General features: G+C 43.5%; 1 protein-coding gene across 9 annotated transcripts in view; it reads right to left on the bottom strand.

Moving 5' to 3' along the window:
• LOC132391104 (von Willebrand factor A domain-containing protein 3B-like) overlaps positions 1–20229 on the bottom strand; it is a 174185-nt gene that overhangs the window by 42998 nt on the left and 110958 nt on the right. For all 9 annotated transcript variants that reach the window (XR_009511088.1, XM_059963860.1, XM_059963861.1 and 6 more), the window contains one exon: positions 6511–6652. Coding sequence is in view for 8 of the 9 variants with exons in the window: in XM_059963860.1 (XP_059819843.1) it covers positions 6511–6652 (142 nt within the window). In the remaining variant the exon portion in view is untranslated. The remainder of the gene's footprint in view (positions 1–6510; positions 6653–20229) is intronic.

Here is a 20229-nt window from a genome sequence, read left to right on the forward strand (position 1 = left end):
GTTAGGATTTTAATATTTAATAAATAAAATGCATCCTGGTGATATTTTTATCCAAATCTGACACATAGTTTTACTTGTCCATTAATTCTTCCGTTGTTAATGTAAGTATGTGGCAGCAACTAACTGCATAGGAGCATGCAGACATGGTCAAGAGGTTCAGTTTTTGTTCAGAACAAACATCAGAATGGAGACGAAATGACTTTGATTGTAGAACGATTGTTGGAGCCAGGCAGGGTGGTTTGAGTATCTCAGAAATGGCTGATCTCCTGGGATTTTCACGCACAACAGTCTCTAGAGTTTGCAGAGAATGGTATGTAAAACAAAAAGGGTCCAGTGAGCAACAGTTCATGAGAGAGGTCAGAGGAGAATATCTAGACAGGTTCAAGCTGACAGGAAAGTGACGGTAACTCAAATAACCACATGTCGCAACAGTGGTGTGCAGAAGAGCATCTCTGAACACACAACACATCGAAACGTGAAAAGGACAGGCTACAGCAGTAGAAGACAATAAACATACACTCAGTGGCCACTTCATTAAGTACAGGATACCTAATAAAGTGGCCACGGAGTGTATACCGTATATAGTGTGTGTATGTGAGTGAATAGAATGGAGAACACACCTGTATAGAGTGAATGTGGAGTGGTATTTCCTTTAGGTGGACAGTCTAGGATGCAAAGCGGACACTCAGAATAAAGAGTGCGATGAAGATGAATTTCTTCATTCAGGAATGAAGAGGAATCTGTGGAATTTGTTACCACTGGGGGCTGTAGAGGTCAAGTCATTGGGTGTTTTTAAAGCAGAGATTAAAAGTTTCTCTATTGGTAACAGGGTTACGGGTTACTGGGGAAAGGCAGGAAAATGGGATTGATGGGGACAAAATCAGGCATGATTGAATAGGAGAGCAGACAGAAAAGGCTGAAAGGCCTAATCCATGGTTTTACGCAATCCAGCCTTTGTGCTTATAAAACTGAATTATTCTAGCAATTAAAGTTCGCTGTGAACTAAATACATATTAATTTACATCATTTTGCATAAAATAGTCTGATTATTGAGTAATTATTTGCTTTAAAATTGAAATGAAAAGCAGGCTTACCCCCACTCAAATGCTTTGAATATTGTAAATGATCATATGGCTAAGTCATAGTGAGACCCTCAAAGACAACTAAAAGGCATTCATGAGGTCTATCTTACCTAAGAGCATCATAGAAAAGCCCAACGATTCCTGCCCATCCCCAGCTGCCCTGAGAACAAAGGGTAGGGAGACATGGACTGTTGCAGCCACACCACAATTGGGAAGTTGAATGGTCTGCTTGTTCTCGGTAGTAACTTGATACAGCTGCATGACTTGCTAGGCCGGGGGTCGGCAACCCGCGGCTCCGTAGCCACATGCGGCTCTTTTACCTCTGTACTGCGGCTCCCTGTTGCTTTGGGAAATAATTGGTCTTTTGCAGCATCCGCGCCCATGGGGGCCAGGTTGAGGGAGGCTTAAAAGCAAGGCTGTTTAGTTCGAATAAAGTTATTCGACTGCAGTTTACTGACTGCGTGAGCACACCGCTACAACGTGTTTTTATCGCTATTAATATACGTCACCACTGCCAATACCTGACACCCGTCAGTGCGCGATTTCTTTAATTTTTCGATCCAAGGTAGGCCAACTATGGAGAATTCTAAAAAAAGAAAAGTGACTAAAGAAAACAGAACGTTTAATGATACGTGGACAGATTCATTTGCTTTCACTGTTGACGAGACTGGTTTACCGGTATGCTTAATATGCAATGAGAAACTAGCAAACAACAAAAAGTCAAATGTTGCAAAGCATTTCTAGAATAAACACGCAGCCTTTGCTCAAAAATATCCGGATGGAGATGAGAGTAAAAAAGCCGTTTCAGAACTGATGCGGAAGGTTGATCTGAGCAAAAATCATTTCAAGCAATGGATGAAGTCCGGAAAACCAACGACATACGCTAGTTATATTGCCGCTCAGGAAATAGTCAGGCATGGGAAGCAGTTTACAGATGGTGAATATATAACAGAATCTTTCATTAAGATTTCAGAACATCTATTCACGGACTTTAAAAACAAGAGTGAAATTGTGCAGAAAATCAGGGATATGCCCCTCTCTGCAAAGACTGTCAAAGACAGAACCATAAAAATGGCAGAAGACATCACAAGACAGCAAATTAAAGACATCAATTCAGCTGTGGCCTACTCGATTGCCTGTGACGAGTCTAAAGACAAAGGTGATATTGAACAAATAGCGTTGTTCTGCCGGTATGTAAACTCTGCCGGGCCACAGGAAGAACTGATTGAGTTGATACCTCTAAAAGACCAAACACGGGGGGAGGACATCTGTGAGGCTGTCTTGAATTGTTTAAGAACCAAAGGAATAAAGACCACCCATCTGGTGTCAGTAGCTACTGATGGGGCACCGAATATGACGGGAACGCACAAGGGAATTGTGGCTTTACTGCAGAAGTCGCTGGACAGAAAGCTGCTGATTTTTCACTGCATCTTGCACCAAGAGGCACTGTGCGCTCAAACATTTCCTCCAGAATGCACAGAAGTAATGGATGTTGTCATTCAGATTGTCAATAAAATAATGGCAAAAAGTTTAAATCACCGTCAATTCCGTTTGTTACTGGACGAGCTGGAAAGCGCATATTCTGATCTCCTGCTGCACAACAAAGTCCGGTGGCTGTCCAGAGGGGAGGTGCTGAAACGCTTTGTCGCGTGTCTGGAAGAAGTGAAAACTTTCCTGGGCAGCAAAGGGCTGGAAAAGCTACACTTCATGGTAGACATGACAGCGCACCTGAACACGCTGACCACAGCTCTTCAGGGGAAAGGACGTACAGCCCTACACATGTTGGAGGAGTTTTGGCATTCGAGCGCAAGTTGACAGTGCTTGCCAGAGATTGACAGAAAGGCACTTTGTCTCACTTCCCCAATTTGAGAGAGTTCAAACAAGGTCACGACATGATAAGTTCGGAGTATTTACATTCTGCAATCATTGCAATGCAAATATCGTTTGGGAAACGCTTCTGTGAGTTCAGAGAGGAAAAAAACACATTATCCTTCCCGGTCACTCCCCCAAGCATCGATTCATCTCTACTGAATACGACTGCATTGGCAGGTGTGAGTAAACCTGATCTTGAGATGGAACTGGCCAAAATAGCCGACAAAGACATATGGGTGTCCAAGTTTAGACGCTTGACAGCAGGTCTTGAAGATGTTGCCCGTCAGAAGGCCGTTCTTGCTCAGAATCACAAATGGAGTGATATTGAAAACCTCCGTAAACCGGACAAACTTGTGTTCGAAACATGGAATGCTATCCCCGACATTTATGTAAACATTAAAAAGTATGCGCTTGGAGTCCTGTCAATCTTCGGATCCACATATGTATGTGAGCAGGTGTTCTCCAATATGAACTTTATTAAAAACAAACATCGTGCACGCCTCACAGATGACAGCTTGCGATCCTGTGTAAAGATGAAGATGACGTCATACAGGCCTGATGTGCAGATACCGTGCGCTGAGGTCCAGGAGCAGAAATCCCATTAACCAAGTATGATACATATTTTAATTGCCTATTATTTTAGGAATATTCATATTTTTTCATTGTTCAGTGAAATAGTCCTTTTATTTTTCAGGTTGACAGCTGGCTGACGTTATTTTTGGTTTGCTGCTGGCGGAAAATTTAAGTTCAGTGTTTTTCATAAATACAAGAAGAACTCAAATAGACATTGAGTATTTTACTTAAAAGTAACCTTCAACCCAACGTCTTTTTTTCGGAGTTCAAAATGTTTTTGTTGCATGCAGAAATGTAATTTCGTTTTCTCTGCAGGAGTTCATCAATTTCATAAATGCAACACATTATAGTTTGTTTATACATAGCATAAAGGCAAAAAAAACGTTGTATGCAGTGTTATTTCATTTTAAATGTCAAACGGGTTTTGCGGCTCCCAGTGTTTTCTTTTCTGTGGGAAACGGGTCCAAGTGGCTCTTTCAGTGGTAAAGGTTGCTGACCCCTGTGCTAGGCTAATTTGTGTGGGTATGGGACAAAAGTCATAAGTAGGTCTCAAAGCCATCGATGTACAAGCTGAATTTTTACAACAACCCTATAAATTCAGTCATTTTTTACTGAAAACAGCTTTATTTCTGGATTGTTAAAATCTTAAACTCAAAATTTTTAACTCTTAAGTGAGATACTCACTTGGTCATGGTCAGATACTATCAGTAGTTTTTTTAATTAAAAGATACAGCACACTAACTGGCTCTTCAAGCCAAATTGCACCCATGTGACCAATTACCCTACTAACCTCGATGTTTTTGGAATGTGGGAGGAAACTGGAGGACCAGGAAGAAACCCACGCAGTCACAGAATGTACAAACTCCTCACTGACAACAGAGCAATTGAACCCAGGTTGTTGATGATGTAATAGCATTACGCAAACTGCGACACTACTATGCTGCCCCCATTAATGATATCACCATTACAGTATCATATCTTCATCATCATCGTCATTATCTGCCATATTGTATGACATAGGCGAACATGGTCTTTCCATGACCATGATTGTTCTTGGCAAACTTTTCTACAGAAGAGGTTTGCCATTGCTGCCTTCTGGGCAGTGTCTTTACAAGATGGGTGACCACAGCCATTATCAATGCTCTTCAGAGATTGTGGCCACATAACCAAGACTTTGTGATGTGCCACCAGCTGCTCATAGCACCATTCACCACCTGCTCTCATGGCTTCATGTGACCCTGATCAGGGGTGCTAAGCAGGTGCTACAGCTTTCCCAAAGGTGACCTATAGGCTAGCAGAGGGAAGGAGCACCTTATACCTCCATTGGTAGAGATGTATCTCCACCCCACCACCCATATCCAAACCATAAATAATATTGAAGAGGTAAGCACCTCATTCATACTGAGGTTAGAAATAACCAATGGTAATTGAATGCAAACAAAACATAACCAAAAATACTTTTTATCCAATGTGTATAAATTTAATGTTAAATACAGGTTGACTTGACATGTAAAGTAGATTTTATCTCCCCCTGTCATATTGGTATAGCATTTAATTTCTGAAAGGAATGGCGACATATTCTGGGAGTCACATCTCCACAGGCATGTATTATTCCAATTCTTTCAGTCCCTACATCCTCATTTTGATAGCTTCCCAGCTACAAACTCTACACTTCCAACTGATCTCCTCTTGCAATCTTTTTCCTGCAGGGTCATTTCTTGCACATGAAATATTTCTTATTGATTAGGACTGCAATTGATGCTATACTTGCAGAGTTTGAAAAGCCATTTGGTAGTGTTGAATAGTGAAGATCCTGAAATAAATCAGTTAGGAGCAGAACAGATACAAAATTTGGTAAAAGGATAGAAAAGTGAAGAACAGCAGTGAATGGCTGCATTCTTTAATGTAGGTTGTATATTGTGAGGTTTCTTAAGATTTGGTAGAAATGCTGTGGTATTTTTGATATACATTAAAGGATGTGATGGGGTCATGGGGTCCAAATTAGAAACCTGCAACAAAATTAAATTCTGCAGTGGGCAGTGGAAAAGGTTTAATAAACATTAAGAATATCTAAACAATTCTGGGGCAATGTGCAAACATGAGGCCAAGATGTGTGAAGTGCATATCCTGGTTACCTGAATTGAAATCGGTAGAAGCTGGTTGTGTATATTGGGGTAACAGATTTAGATTCAGGTCAGGTTCAGAGTGCACTAACCCAGCTAGCACTTCCTCCAGGTCAATATGCTTGTTACTATCTCACATATGCTCTGATCGGGATAAATGCTGTTACTCTCCGATGAATCAACAGCGCTTATGAACAGCACTTTGTGGTGATGGTTGGATTAGGTCAAGTATAGGAAAAAATGTCAAGCCCTTAATTAGCTCGTATTTGAGCTGGATGCATAAGTAGCACAACACATTGACAAGCTCTGATTTTAACAGTAAGAATTCTAAATGGAGATTAGCTTTACTTGTCACACGTACATCAAATATACAGTAAAACGTGTTGTTGGTGTCAATTCAAATCAGTGAAGATTGTGCTGGGCAGCCCGTTAAGTGTCGCCATGCTTCCAGTACCAAAACAGCATTCCCACAACTCAGTAGCCCTAACCTGTATATCTTCGGAATGTGGAACACCCCAAGGAAACCATATGTTCATGGGAAGGACGTGCAAACTCCTTACAGAGAGCGGAGGGAATTGAAGCCCAGTCAGTGATTGCTGTAAAACGATACACTAACTGTGCCACTCAGAATTAACTAATTATAAAGTTATTCCAGTTTGATAATATTAAAGGTAAAAGAACATGTTAGATGCTTTACATCTCAACAGTGCAATCACATTAATAATAATCTCTTGTTATTAAATTAACATAATGCAAGAATACTATTGAGCAACTATGTACCTCTTGGTAAACTCTAAAGCTCTGAATAGATTTTCTGTAGACCTCTTAGATGTACAGAGGATACGTGACACTTCACTTACCTGCATAATAAAAGCCATCAACCTCTGACCTTGCAATTACCCTCTGCCCTCTGAAAGTATCCAAAATTCTCCTGGTCTGTTTTGTGGGTTTTTTTACAGAGGGTCTATAGTTCCTTCTGCTGTCAGTCAGGGTCCCCAACTCCTGTCAGACATAATTACAAAATGATGTTTTTACGACAGAAAGCGATATTTTACTTAAAAAAAAAAGTGGTTTAACATGTTTATAATCTCATGAGTGAGAAAAATACAAAAGAAGTTTTTGTTAAAAGCGATTATTCTCAAGTTGGCAAGCTTCAGTGATAGCATTAGATCCCTCAGTAGGAGTCAACCATAAAAATTGTAATATTCACAGAAATACTGATAGAAGAGGTTGCTTGTGGTACTTTTGATGTACTATTTTCATTCTTGTTTCTTATTTGGTATTAAAAATTACCAAAGTTTATTAAGCAGTGGAGGCTTCATACCCGGTCCCAGCAGACAAGTAACTTCGACTGCTCAGGGAAAGACAAGGGTCCGTGACAGATTGAAAGTACACTGCTATCAAGCACATTTCAGGAGGGCTAAGTTCAGCACCTGCACACAATGTGAGAAAATGTAACTTTGTCTGCTTTGTCACAAAAAAAGAGTTACGGAAGTTTTGCATAGTTGTGGAGCTGCAAAGGAATCTGGTGTCCTAGTACATGTCTTATAATAAGCTACTATGAAGTTACAGCAAGCAGTTAGGACAGAATTGATCTCTTAATTTAGGGAATAATGTTAGTATTTTTTTATTTAGAGATACAGCAAGGTAACAGGCCCTTTCGGCCCAATGAGTCTGCACCAGCACTTACACACGTGTGACTACCAACTTGTACAAATCTGGACTGTGGGAGGAAACCAGAGCACCAAGAGGAAACCCACACAGCCACAGGGGGAACATACAAACTCCTTACAGACAGCGGCAGAACAGAGTTCTGCTAACTGCTAGCTACCCTGCCATCCAAGTACCATGTGTGGTGAACTATGTGCCTGTCTGGACATGCCCCCTGCTGACTGCTCCTGTGGCTCTTCCCACAGGCCCCTGTATAAAGGCGATCTGAGGCCTGACGCTCGGCCTCAGTCTCCAGGACATAGTATGATGGACACTCACTCCTGGTTCCTTCTTCCAGTCAATAAAAGCCGATATCTCGCCTTACGTCTCAGTGTGAGTTATTGATGGTGCATCAATTTTATTGACTGGAAGTTTTAAAACATGGAAACCATTTTGCATCCGGACCGGTTGGATTTGGACCCTCAAGACCCTGACGCAGCTCTCGCTTTTGAACACTGGCTTGCCTGCTTCCAATCATACTTGGAGGAGGTTCGTGCAACTGAACCCGCCGTTATGCACAGAATCCTACTCTCGAGGGTCACCCCCAAAGTTTACTCCATTATCCGGGACCTGCCGCCCTACGATGGGGCACTGGACGCCCTCAAAAGACAGTACCTGCGGCCAATGAACACCGTCTACGCAAGACATCGTTTAGCTACCCGGCAACAGCGGCCTGGCAAATCGTGCGCTGAGTTTCTCCGAGCACTACAGACACTCATCCGAGCTTGCGACTGCAAGACGCTCACGGCAGAACAGCATGCGGAGCTGCTAGTGCGAGACACCTTTGTGACGGGACTGAGGTCAGTGTATGTGCGCCAGCGGCTGCTGGAAAACTCAGACCTTACCTTAAGCTCGGCGATGGAGACGGCCAATGCTCTGGAAGCTGCACTGCACTACGCCGACGCTGTCCAGTCGCGCGATTCCCCGCCGGTTCCGTGGACACCTCAGACCCCGCCACCGCCGGCTCCCGGGAGCGAATTCGTCAACGCCGCTGCCAGTCGCGATTCCACGAGCTCCCCGAACCCGACCACAGCGGCAGCCCGTCGGAAGCCTGTGCTTTGTTCTTTCTGTGGCCATAAAAAACACGCTCGACAACGCTGTCCAGCGCGAGAAGCGACCTGCTCCAGCTGCGGAAAGCGGGGCCATTTCGCCAAGGTCTGTAAGTCTCAACCTCGAGCGGAGTGCAGCGCTGCGGGTGAAACGTGGGGGCCGCCATCTTGCATGCCCGGGTGTGGGCGGCCATCTTTGTCGACGTCAGCACGCCCCGCCCCCGACCCTCCGATGCTGACCGGGCACCAAGACGGCGATTCAACTCTGGCCACTGTGACCCTCGACCAAAGCGCCCCACACCAGCTTGCAAGGTCCATGATGGACATAAGGGTGGAGGGGCACAGGACTAGATGCCTGTTTGACAGGGGCAGCACTGGGAGTTTTATTCACCCGGACACAGTGCAACGCTGCGGACTTGCAACGCAGCCCGTAAGTCGGAGGTTCCATTTGGCTTCTGGGTCGCAGTCCGCAGACATCCGGGCGGGTTGTGTAGCGACATTGGTGGTGCAAGGCACAGAGTATCGGAACTTTGCGCTACTGGTCATGCCTAATCTGTGCGCACCTGTGCTATTGGGGCTGGACTTCCAGAGCCATCTCGAAAGTGTGACTATGGTGTATGACGGGCCCCTCCCACCACTCACTGTCAGGAATCCTCAGTTTTGTGGGACTTCTTCACATACCCCGCTACTGACCACACACACACACACACACACGGGCCCACACGTCCCATCCAGAACCATGCCGACAGCTGCGCTACCGACACCACTTGCAGCCTCTCCACTCTCAAGGTCCCTCCCCCACCGCTGTTCGCCAACCTGACCCCTGACTGTAAGCCTGTGGCAACTAAAAGCAGGCGGTACAGCGCGGGGGACAGGGCCTTCATTCAGTCGGAGGTGCAGCGGCTGCTCAGGGAGGGGATCATTGAGCCAAGCACAAGCCCTTGGAGGGCCCAGGTGGTTGTTGTTCAGACTGGGCAGAAAAATAGGATGGTGGTGGACTATAGTCAAACCATCAATAGGTTCACACAGCTTGACGCGTACCCCCTACCCCGCATCGCGGATATGGTCAACCAGATTGCTCAGTACAAGGTGTACTCGACAATAGATCTGAAATCCGCGTATCACCAGCTCCCCATCTGCCCAGAGGACCGCCCCTACACCGCCTTCGAGGCGGGCGGCAGGCTCTATCACTTCTTGCGCGTCCCTTTCGGTGTCACGAATGGTGTCTCTGTCTTCCAGAGGGAAATGGACCGGATGGTGGACCAGTACCAACTGCAGGCCACATTTCCCTATCTGGATAACATCACCATCTGTGGTCACGACAGGCCAGATCACGACGCCAACCTCCAACGATTTCTCCAAGTGGCCGCAGCTCTGAACCTTACTTATAACAGGGACAAGTGTGTGTTTGGAACCACCCGCCTTGCTATACTTGGGTATGTCGTGGAAAACGGGGTTATTGGCCCTGATCCCGAACGTATGCGCCCCCTGTTAGAACTCCTTCTTCCCACCACCCTCAAGGCCCTCAGACGGTGCCTGGGTTTTTTTTCCTATTACGCCCAATGGGTCCCCCATTACGCAGACAAGGCACGCCCCCTGGTCAAGTCTACCTCGTTTCCCCTCTCTGCTGAGGCCCGCGCGGCCTTCAGCTGCATTAAAGAGGACATTGCCAAAGCTACGATGCATGCGGTGGACGAGACCACTCCCTTCCAAGTGGAGTGTGACGCCTCCGATTTTGCTCTGGCTGCTACCCTCAATCAGGAAGGCAGACCAGTAGCATTCTTTTCTCGCACCCTCCAAGGCTCCGAAATTCGGCACTCCGCGGTGGAGAAAGAAGCCCAGGCCATAGTGGAGGCTGTTAGGCACTGGAGGCACTATCTCACCGGCAAAAGGTTCACCTTGCTGACCAACCAGCGCTCGGTTGCGTTCCTGTTCAGCAACCAACAGCGGGGCAAAATCAAAAATGATAAGATTTTGAGGTGGAGAATAGAACTCTCCACCTACACCTATGATATCCTGTACCGGCCTGGCAGACTCAATGAGCCCCCTGATGCCCTATCCCGGGGAACATGTGCTAGCACACAGCTCGACCAGCTGTACACCCTTCATGCACAACTTTGCCATCCGGGGGTCACCCGATTTTACCATTTTGTGAAAACTCAGAACCTGCCATACTCCCTGGAGGACATCAGGACGATGACCAGGAACTGCCAAATTTGCGCTGAGTGCAAACCTCACTTCTACCGTCCTGACACGGCACAACTTGTCAAGGCCACCCGCCCTTTTGAACGACTGAGTGTTGACTTTAAGGGCCCCCTTCCCTCCACTGACCGCAATGTCTATTTTCTCAGTGTTATCGACGAGTACTCACGGTTCCCCTTTGCCATCCCCTGCCCCGACACCACTGCCACATCCGTCATAAAAGCCCTGCGCCAGCTCTTCACTCTGTTCGGGTATCCCTACTATATCCACAGCGATAGAGGGTCCTCCTTTATGAATGAGGAGCTGCGCCAGTACCTGCTAGCTAGGGGCATTGCTACCAGTCGGACCACGAGTTATAATCCCCGGGGTAATGGCCAGGTGGAGCGGGAGAATGCCACAGTGTAGAAGGCCACACTTTTAGCCCTTAAGTCAAAAGGGTTGCCGGTCTCTCGATGGCAGGAGGTCCTCCCTGAGGCACTGCACTCTATCCGCTCTCTGTTATGTACGTCCACCAATGCCACCCCTTACGAACGCCTATTCTCTTTTCCCAGGAAATCTGTCACTGGGACCACCCTACCAGTTTGGCTGACGTCCCCGGGGCCAGTGCTGCTCCGGAAACATGTGAGGAGCAATAAATACTCCCTGCTGGTAGAGAGGGTTCACCTTCTACATGCGAACCCCCAGTATGCTTACGTGGTCTTACCTGATGGGCGGGAGGACACGGTCTCCATCCGCGACCTGGCACCCGCAGGTGCAGCAGACCACTACCCTGAAGGCTCTCCGGTAACTATGAACCCTGCACCAGAGGTGACACCGTGCTCACCAGGCCCTACACAGACTCCTCACGACACTTGTATACCGGGCGTTTCGTACGCATTTATACCAGGCGCCTCGCACATGCGTGAAGGATCACCGGCGCCTAGTGGGCAGGAACAAGCGCAACCTCCGTCCCCTGTGCAATCACCAATGTCGCCGGCATCCGTGCGATCACAGCCGGAGCTACGTAGATCGCAGCGACAGATTTGACCACCTGATAGACTTGACTTGTAAGAAATTTCGCCACGTGGGGACTCTTTCAAACAAAGGGGGGGTGAATGTGGTGAACTATGTGCCTGTCTGGACACGCCCCCTGTTGAATGCTCCTGTGGCTCCTCCCACAGGCCCCTGTATAAAGGCGATCTGAGGCCTGACGCTCGGCCTCAGTCTTCAGGACATAGTATGATGGACTCCTGGTTCCTTCTTCCAGTCAATAAAAGCCGATATCTCGCCTTACGTCTCAGTGTGAGTTATTGATGGTGCATCACCATGTAAAGCAGTTCAATGATTATTTACTAGACTGACAACCAAAATGGATGGATTTTCTAACGAAGAACTGCTGGACAGCCTAGGTTTGCATCTGCCAGAGTTTAGAACAGCAAGAGGGGACTTCTTTGAAACGTACACCATCTACGGGTTGAATGCGGAGAAGATGTTTCCTCTTGGAGAGGAATCTAGAAGCAGAAGTCACAGCGAGGGGCAACACTTTTTACCCAGACAGTCATTGTGCATGAAATAGATTACCTGGATAGCAGTGAAAGTAGGCAGTTTGATGGAGTTTGACACGTGAATATGATGAAAATGGAGGGAAATGGATGATAAACTGGAGATGGACATTTAATATAAATTGACATCAAAGTCAACATAACATAACTGATCTTGGTGCAAGATGGCCTGTCCAGTGCTCTACTGTTCTATATTCAAAGCAATGTCTTTGAACAGCTTTTTTCAGAGGTAGATAGATTTTGGATAAGCAAGGAGCGGAAGATCACTAAGATTGGATGAGAACGTGGAGTGGGGTTACAATCTGATCAGGTTCAATGTCTGTTGTCACTTCTAGTCTCAGTTTTCAAGTCAGCACTGGTATCCCTCAAGTGAAATACAGAGTTACAAATGTCCCATCACCCTCCCCCAAACCCACCACTCACCGTTGCCTGTAGTAAAACTCTCTATAAATGTACTTTGGGCCATAGGTTCCATTGTATCTCTTTGCACTACTATTTTAGCAAGACTTTTACAAGAATTTATTGGCAAGGTTATCTCAGTAAGATTTACTCAGAGATGGATTTCCAGATTCAAATCCAAATGAGAACTAATGCGTGGGTAAGCCACTTACCCCATATTTCAATCTGATCAGCTCCAACCTCATCTCCCCTCTGTGCCTGCTCCCCATGGCCCTCAGTCCTCTGATCTTTCAAACATGCATCCAGTGATCTAGCTTCAACAGCCTTCCAGTGAAGAAAATTCCAGATCATTGCTGCAATGCAGGAAAACGCAGCAGCAAATTTGCACAAGTCGGGATTGCACAAACAGGAAAAAGATAAACAACCAAATAAACTGCCCTTTTGTTATTGGTGGATAAACAAGCATTTTCATGGACTGCCCTGCTCTTTCTGAAATTGGAATAATAATGGTTATGGAGCGGGCAGGATGTATGGTAGATTTCTTAACCACAAAAGGAAGTTGATTAGAATGTGATGTGATCAACAGTTTGACTTCCACCACTCTCCAAAATGACCTTCACCTTCTGTGGAAACTACACAGTGAACACTTTATTAGGTACACCTGGATACCTGCTCATTAATGCAAATCAGCCAATTATGTGGCAGCAACTCAATTCATAACAGCATGCAGACATGGTCAAGAGGTTCAGTTATTGTTCAGACCAAACTTCAGAATGGGGAAGAGATGTGATCTAAGTGACTTCGACTGCGGGATGTTTGTTGGTGACAAGTGGGGAGGTCTGAGTGTCTAAGAAACTGCTGATCTCCTGGGATTTTTCACACAAGTTTACAGAGTATGGTGCGATAAACAAAAAGCATCTTGTGAGTGGCTGTTCCTTTAGTGAAAATGCATTGGTGATGAGAGATGTTAGAGAAGAATAGTTCAAGCTGACAAGAAAGCACCAATAACTCAAATAACTACATGCTCCAACTTCCAACTGTGGTGTGCAGAAGAGCATCTCTGAATGCACAACACATTGAACCTTGAAGTTATTAAAGGTTCAAATTCACACTAGGTTCTACTCCTGTAACCCAATAAAGTGGCCACTGAGTGTTCGTCTCTTTTTATGATTAATGAAAGCATCTTGACATCTGTCCCCTTAGGACACTAAATGTTTCAGTAAGATCACCCTAGATCCTTCCAAGAGAGGCACAAATGGAGAGAATTAATGAACCAGCACAAACAAATTTCTATTTTCATTCAGAGTATCTGTTAATTTAAGTTACATTCAACCATTTATAACTTGCCAATTAAATAAAACACAAAACCACAGCGTCAATTTAATCTTTATAATGACATTATTCTCACTGGTGAGTGCAGATAGGAAACAAGGCTTCTTATTTTCTCTAAAATTAGTCCTTTAAAAATTATCTGTTGAGCATTGCACATATTGAGGAGAATGTAGTTCAGAGTAACACTGCAATTATTTCCCTTTTATCCAACTGGAGCCCATCCATGTTATTTACCATAAAGTCCCTAAATAGCTCTCATACATCAGTCCAATCAATAGAGGAGTGCTACATCATCACTTGATTATTGACTTTGGCTAAAAATAGAACTTACATGAACACAGACAGATTGAGAATCTGGCCAAAGAATTGTGGCAGAATTGTGTGCATTGGGATGGGGAAGGAAGCAAGATTTTGTTGAGAGTAGGTAAGTTTGGAAGAGAAGGGGTGGGTGGGGTGATGTGTAAAGTTGGAAGACAAGGATGGGGTTGGTGTTAATCCAGCATATGTGGGCAAAAATGCCCTGTTAATATGCTCAGTGGCCACTTTATTAGGTACAGGAGGTAGATTAATGAGACACTGACTAATCAGTGTCATTAGAAACACTTCTGACCATCTGAATAGACACATAACAAAGCATGAATTTGTGGGATCTCACTTGCTTTGCTTTCAAGGCTACATCCACACTAGACCAGATCATTTTGAAAACGCTGGTTTTGCGTAAAAACGATAGGCGTCCACACTATGCATTTTTGAAAATATCTCCATCCACACTGAAACGGAGATTCAGGCGAATCCCCTCCTCCTGCACAAGTGCAGGACACAGCTACTGAAAACAAGCGACATGTTTGGTGTTGAATCTCGCTGCGAAAGTGTGCGTTTGTGTAGTTACAGACTAGAAACACTTAAAATGATAGACAGCTGTTGGCTCTCGTGCAGGAGAACTTAAAACTAAAAAAAAAACAAATACTGGAGTTCCCGGCAGACGACGAACATTGAGAAATTGACTAACTCTATTGCATTAGTAAAGCACCTTGTTAAATGTGTAAAACATGTCTGCATCAGTGTTATCTTGTATTTCCATACAATGCTACATTAGACTGTTACACATCTATTGTCAGAGAAATACTTGCATAAATAGGTAAACCACCTTCATATGAGCAAGGACAGAAAACAGGGCAAAGTGAGTATACTTATTTATTCAGTAAATTATGGGTCAAAGTATTTTGTGAGTGCTCTTCTGGCTTCAGTCTCGTTGCCGTCTGTTCTGAAACTGTTAGGTTGCGTTCAAGAAAACAATGAAATAGCGCGCTGCCGTCTGACAGCGTTTTCAAAAGTCTCCAGTTACCCTGTCCACACTGATCTGCCCGAGGAGTGTTTTCAAAAATACCCACCCTGGAAAGTGTTTCTGAAAAGCTCCAGTTTCAGGGGACGAAAATGCTGTTTTAGTGTGGACGGAGGGTAAAAACAGAGAAAAAGCTTTGGTTATGGATTTATCAAGCGTAGTGTGGAAGTAGCCCAAGTAAGTTGACTTTTGTCCCATATCCTGAAGGCATGCTTAATGGACTTGATGGCCTCCTTTTAAGGAAGTGTGGAATATGGAAATAGTTGTACTGTTAAATTGTGAGCAAAGCAATATCAGTCATCGTCTGAGGTGAGGAATGTTAGAACATAGAACACAGAACGTTAGAGTACCAAGCATGCCTTTCAGTCCACAATGTTTGTCCCACCTTTTAACCTATTCTAAAGATCAATCTAACTCTTCCTTCCTACATAGCCCTCTATTTGATGGTTTCTGAACTGCTGAGAGTTCTTCTGCCTTTTCTATCTTAAACACATGCATGTTTACATGTTCGTCTTGAATATGGTTAATTATGACTGGGAGGCTGCAGGGGATGCAGTTTTTACCAGTATAAACCAGTTTAGACCAGTTTGTACCAGTATAAAACCGGTTTTAACCAGTTTTGACCAGTATTCACCGGTTTTAACAAGTCCTTTCATCAGATTGTCAAAATTGCGTTATTGTGAACACTAGTCAGCCACGTGAAAACCTGAGCAATTACTTTCCGAGCTGATGATGCTGCTTGTTCAGGATTAAGGACAATTGAAGGCAGGAACATTAAATTGTTGGATGCATTGTGGACATCCGCATGTAGCAGAGCTCTTCAAAGGGAAAGACAATTGCTCCATTCTTGATTGAAAGATACTGAAAGATAAATAGCTATAACCCGGCACAACAAAAATGTTTCATTATTTTTATATACTCTTCCTTTTCATTACTATTAGCATCAGTCAATAATTCAGTGTCTGTCTGCAGACAGCACCTACATTCAGTGGCCATTTTATTACATACACCTGCTCATTAATATCAGTCAATCATATGGCAACAGCTCAATGTATATGGACAGTATGTGGACATGGTCAGAAGGTTCATTTGCTGTTCAGACCAAGCATCAGAATGGGGAAGAAATGTGATCTAAGTGACTCTGACTGTTGAAATGGGTTCGTGCCAAATGGGGTTTGAGTATTTCAGATTCTGCTGGTCGCCTATGATTTTCATGCACACCAGTCACAATAAAAAAACATTCAGCATAAAACTGGTTAAAACAGGTTTATACTGGTAAAAACTGGTTTAAACCGGTTTATACGTACAAACTGGTTTAAACCAGTTAAAACTGGTTTATACTGGTAAAAACTGGTTAAAACCAGTACAAACTGGTTTAAAACTGGTTCATACTGGTAAAAACTGGTTAAAACTGATTTATACTGGTACTAACAGGTTTAAACCAGTTTTAACCAGTTTAAACCAGTTCGTACCAGTATAAACCTGTTTTAACCAGTTTTATGCTGAATGTTTTTTTATTGTGACTGGTGTGCATGAAAATCATAGGCGACCAGCAGAATCTGAAATACTCAAACCCCATTTGGCATGAACCCATTTCAACAGTCAGAGTCACTTAGATCACATTTCTTCCCCATTCTGATGCTTGGTCTGAACAGCAAATGAACCTTCTGACCATGTCCACATACTGTCCATATACATTGAGCTGTTGCCATATGATTGACTGATATTAATGAGCAGGTGTATGTAATAAAATGGCCACTGAATGTAGGTGCTGTCTGCAGACAGACACTGAATTATTGACTGATGCTAATAGTAATGAAAAGGAAGAGTATATAAAAATAATGAAACATTTTTGTTGTGCCGGGTTATAGCTATTTATCTTTCAGTATCTTTCAATCAAGAATGGAGCAATTGTCTTTCCCTTTGAAGAGCTTTGCTACATGCGGATGTCCACAATGCATCCAACAATTTAATGTTCCTGCCTTCAATTGTCCTTAATCCTGAACAAGCAGCATCATCAGCTCGGAAAGTAATTGCTCAGGTTTTCACGTGGCTGACTAGTGTTCACAATAATGCAATTTTGACAATCTGATGAAATCATCGTCACAAGTAAAATAATAGCTCCTTCAGACAATGGTAATTTAAATTGAGCCTTCAGACAGGATTTTAATCTATTGGAGTGGTTTATTATCTACTGAAAAGCAAGATCAAATCATTCTTTTCTTATCTTCTGAGAGGAACAGGAACAATTAACTGAAAATCGGCTGCTGTAAATCTATTGCTAAAATACTTGGATGTTTCTTTTCTATTCATGTTTTGAAAAATAAATACCCAATGCAGACAAATGGGATTAGTGTACACGGGCAGAAAGATCGGCATTGATATGGGGGGCCGAAGAGCTCATTTTTGTGTTGTATGATTCTGACTCTGTTTCTTAAAGCTACTTTCTGCCATGTAATAAGCTACAGGGAGTACAAAAGTTAGAAGTAAATTTATTATCAAAGTATGTATTCTAACTTGAGATTCACTTTCTTGCAGGCAGCCAAAGTAAAATAAAAAATACAGCAGAATCAATCAAAAAGTACACACAAAGATTTACAAACAACCAATGCACAAAAGAACAGAAGCTGTACATATAATAAATAGATAGATACATAAATACAGATAGATAAATAGATGGATAATACTGAGAATGTGGGTTGTAAAGTCCTTGAAAGTGAGTCTATATGTTGTGGAATCAGTTCCGAGTTGAGGTGAGTGAAGTTGCCTACGTTGGTTCAGTAGCCTGATGCTCCTGAACCTGGTGGTGTGGGACCCGAAGCTCCTGTACCTCCTTCCTGATAGCAGATAGAAGAGATCAGGGCCTGAATGGTGAGAATCCTGGATGAAGGATGCTGCTTTCTTGTGGCAATACGTCCCAACCAACGATAGTATCTACAGGAGATACTACCTCAAGAAAGCAACATCCATCATCAAAGTTCCCACCATCTGGCCCACGCCATCTTCTAGCAACTACCATCAGGCAGGATGTAGTAACGTCAGAAGTCCCACACCACCAAGTTTAACATCAACTACTTCCTTTCACCATTCGGTTCTTGAACTAACTCAGAAAAACCTAACACCGTTGTATAGTAACACATTGACCACGTTGCACTAAAATGGACTTGGACATTTGATTTTACTCTAATGGTGATCTTTCTTGTAAAAATGTGCACAATTTATGTTTAATTTACGTTTTTCTTGTGAATTCTGCTAATATGATGCTATTGCCTATTATGCTGCTGCAACTAAGGTTTTAATTGCACCTGTACAAATACGTATTTCAAAGTTCAAAATATATTGATTATCAAAATAAATATATGTCACCATATACAATCCTGAGATTCATGCTCTTGCAGGCATTCACAGTAAATACAACAAACTCGATAGAATAAATAAAAGACTGCAGCCAACGGGATGCAAAAGACAATAAACTGCACAAATAGAAAAGAGAATAATACCAATAAATAAATAAGCAATAAATATTGAGAACATGAGATGAAGAGTCCTTGAAAGTGAGTCCATAAGCTGTGGAAACAGTTCAGTGTTGGGGCGAGTTAAGTTGAGAGAACCCCTCTGGTTTAAAAGCCTGGCGGTTGAGGAGTAGTAACTGTTCCTGAATCTGATGGGATGGGTTCTGAAGCTACTGTACCTTCTTTCTGATGGCAGCAGTGAGAAGAGAACATGACATACAAAAGGCTGTAGGAATTCAGCAGGCCCAGCAGCATCTATGGAAAAAAGTACAGTTGACTCTTTGGGCTGAGACCCTTTGGCAGACTGGCCTAAAGCATCGATTGTACCTTTTTCTATAGATGCTGCCTGGCCTGCTGAGTACCTCCAGAATTTTGTGTGTGTTGCTTGGATTTCCAGCATCTACAGATTCTCTCTTGTCTGAGAAGAGAGCATGACCAAGGTGGTACTAGCCCTGGATGATGGATGCTGCTTTCTTGCAATGTGCTCCATGTAGATGAGGCCAGTGGTGGGGAGGGCTTTACTTGTGATGGACTAGGTCATATTCACTACATTTTGTAGGATTTTCCATTCAAGGGCATTAATGTTTCCATACTAGGCCATGATGCAACTAGTGTGGTGGAGAGTATAGTGACATCTATAGAAGTTTGTCAAAATTTTAAATGTCTTGCCGAATCTTCGCAAACTTCTAAGGATGTAGAGGAGCTGTCATGCTGTTTTCAAATTGCACATGTGCAGAGCCCAGGACAAGTCCTCAGACTTGTGCTTGTGATAATAAGCTCAATGTTGACTTTCATGCGTATGACATTTGAAGACTGAAGCAGGATAAAGGCAAGGATATAATTAGCTCTATTATTCCTCCCAGGCAGGTTAGTGAAGGTTTACTTGAATCTCATATTAGGATCAATATTTTCATTGGCTTAGAAAATTTAGAGTAACACACACAAAACAGGTCAGGCAGCGCCTATGGAGTTTGAAGTTCAAAGTAAATTTATTATTGAAGTGTGTATATGTTACCATATACAACCCTGAGATGCATTTCAAAGGCTAAAAACCATAAGACAGAAATTAGGCCATTCAGCCCATTAAATCTGTTCTTCTATTCCATCTTGACTGAGTTATAATCCTTCTCAATCCTATTCTCCTGTCTTCTCCCTGTAATCTTTGAGACACTTACTAATCAAGAGCCTATCAGACTCCAAAAAGTGCCAATATTTTAGGCCAAGACCCTTAATCCTTTCTACAATGCTGCCTGATTTGCTGAATTTTCCTCAGTATTTTGTGTGTGTTACTCTGGATATGCAGCATCTGTTTAGAAAATTCAGACATTTGAGAGACAACTATGTTGCAGAATAGACTGCAATAAGATCATTAGAAAAGTCACATGATTAGCCTTTGTACTCTACAGTTGAAGACTAATTGGAACAATAAACATTGAGTTCCCTTGATGCTTTATGTGCTCATAACTAAACGGCAACAGTGGTGCTCATCTCT

Source organism: Hypanus sabinus, chromosome 3, assembly GCF_030144855.1.
Source record: "Hypanus sabinus isolate sHypSab1 chromosome 3, sHypSab1.hap1, whole genome shotgun sequence".
NCBI lineage: Eukaryota > Metazoa > Chordata > Chondrichthyes > Myliobatiformes > Dasyatidae > Hypanus > Hypanus sabinus.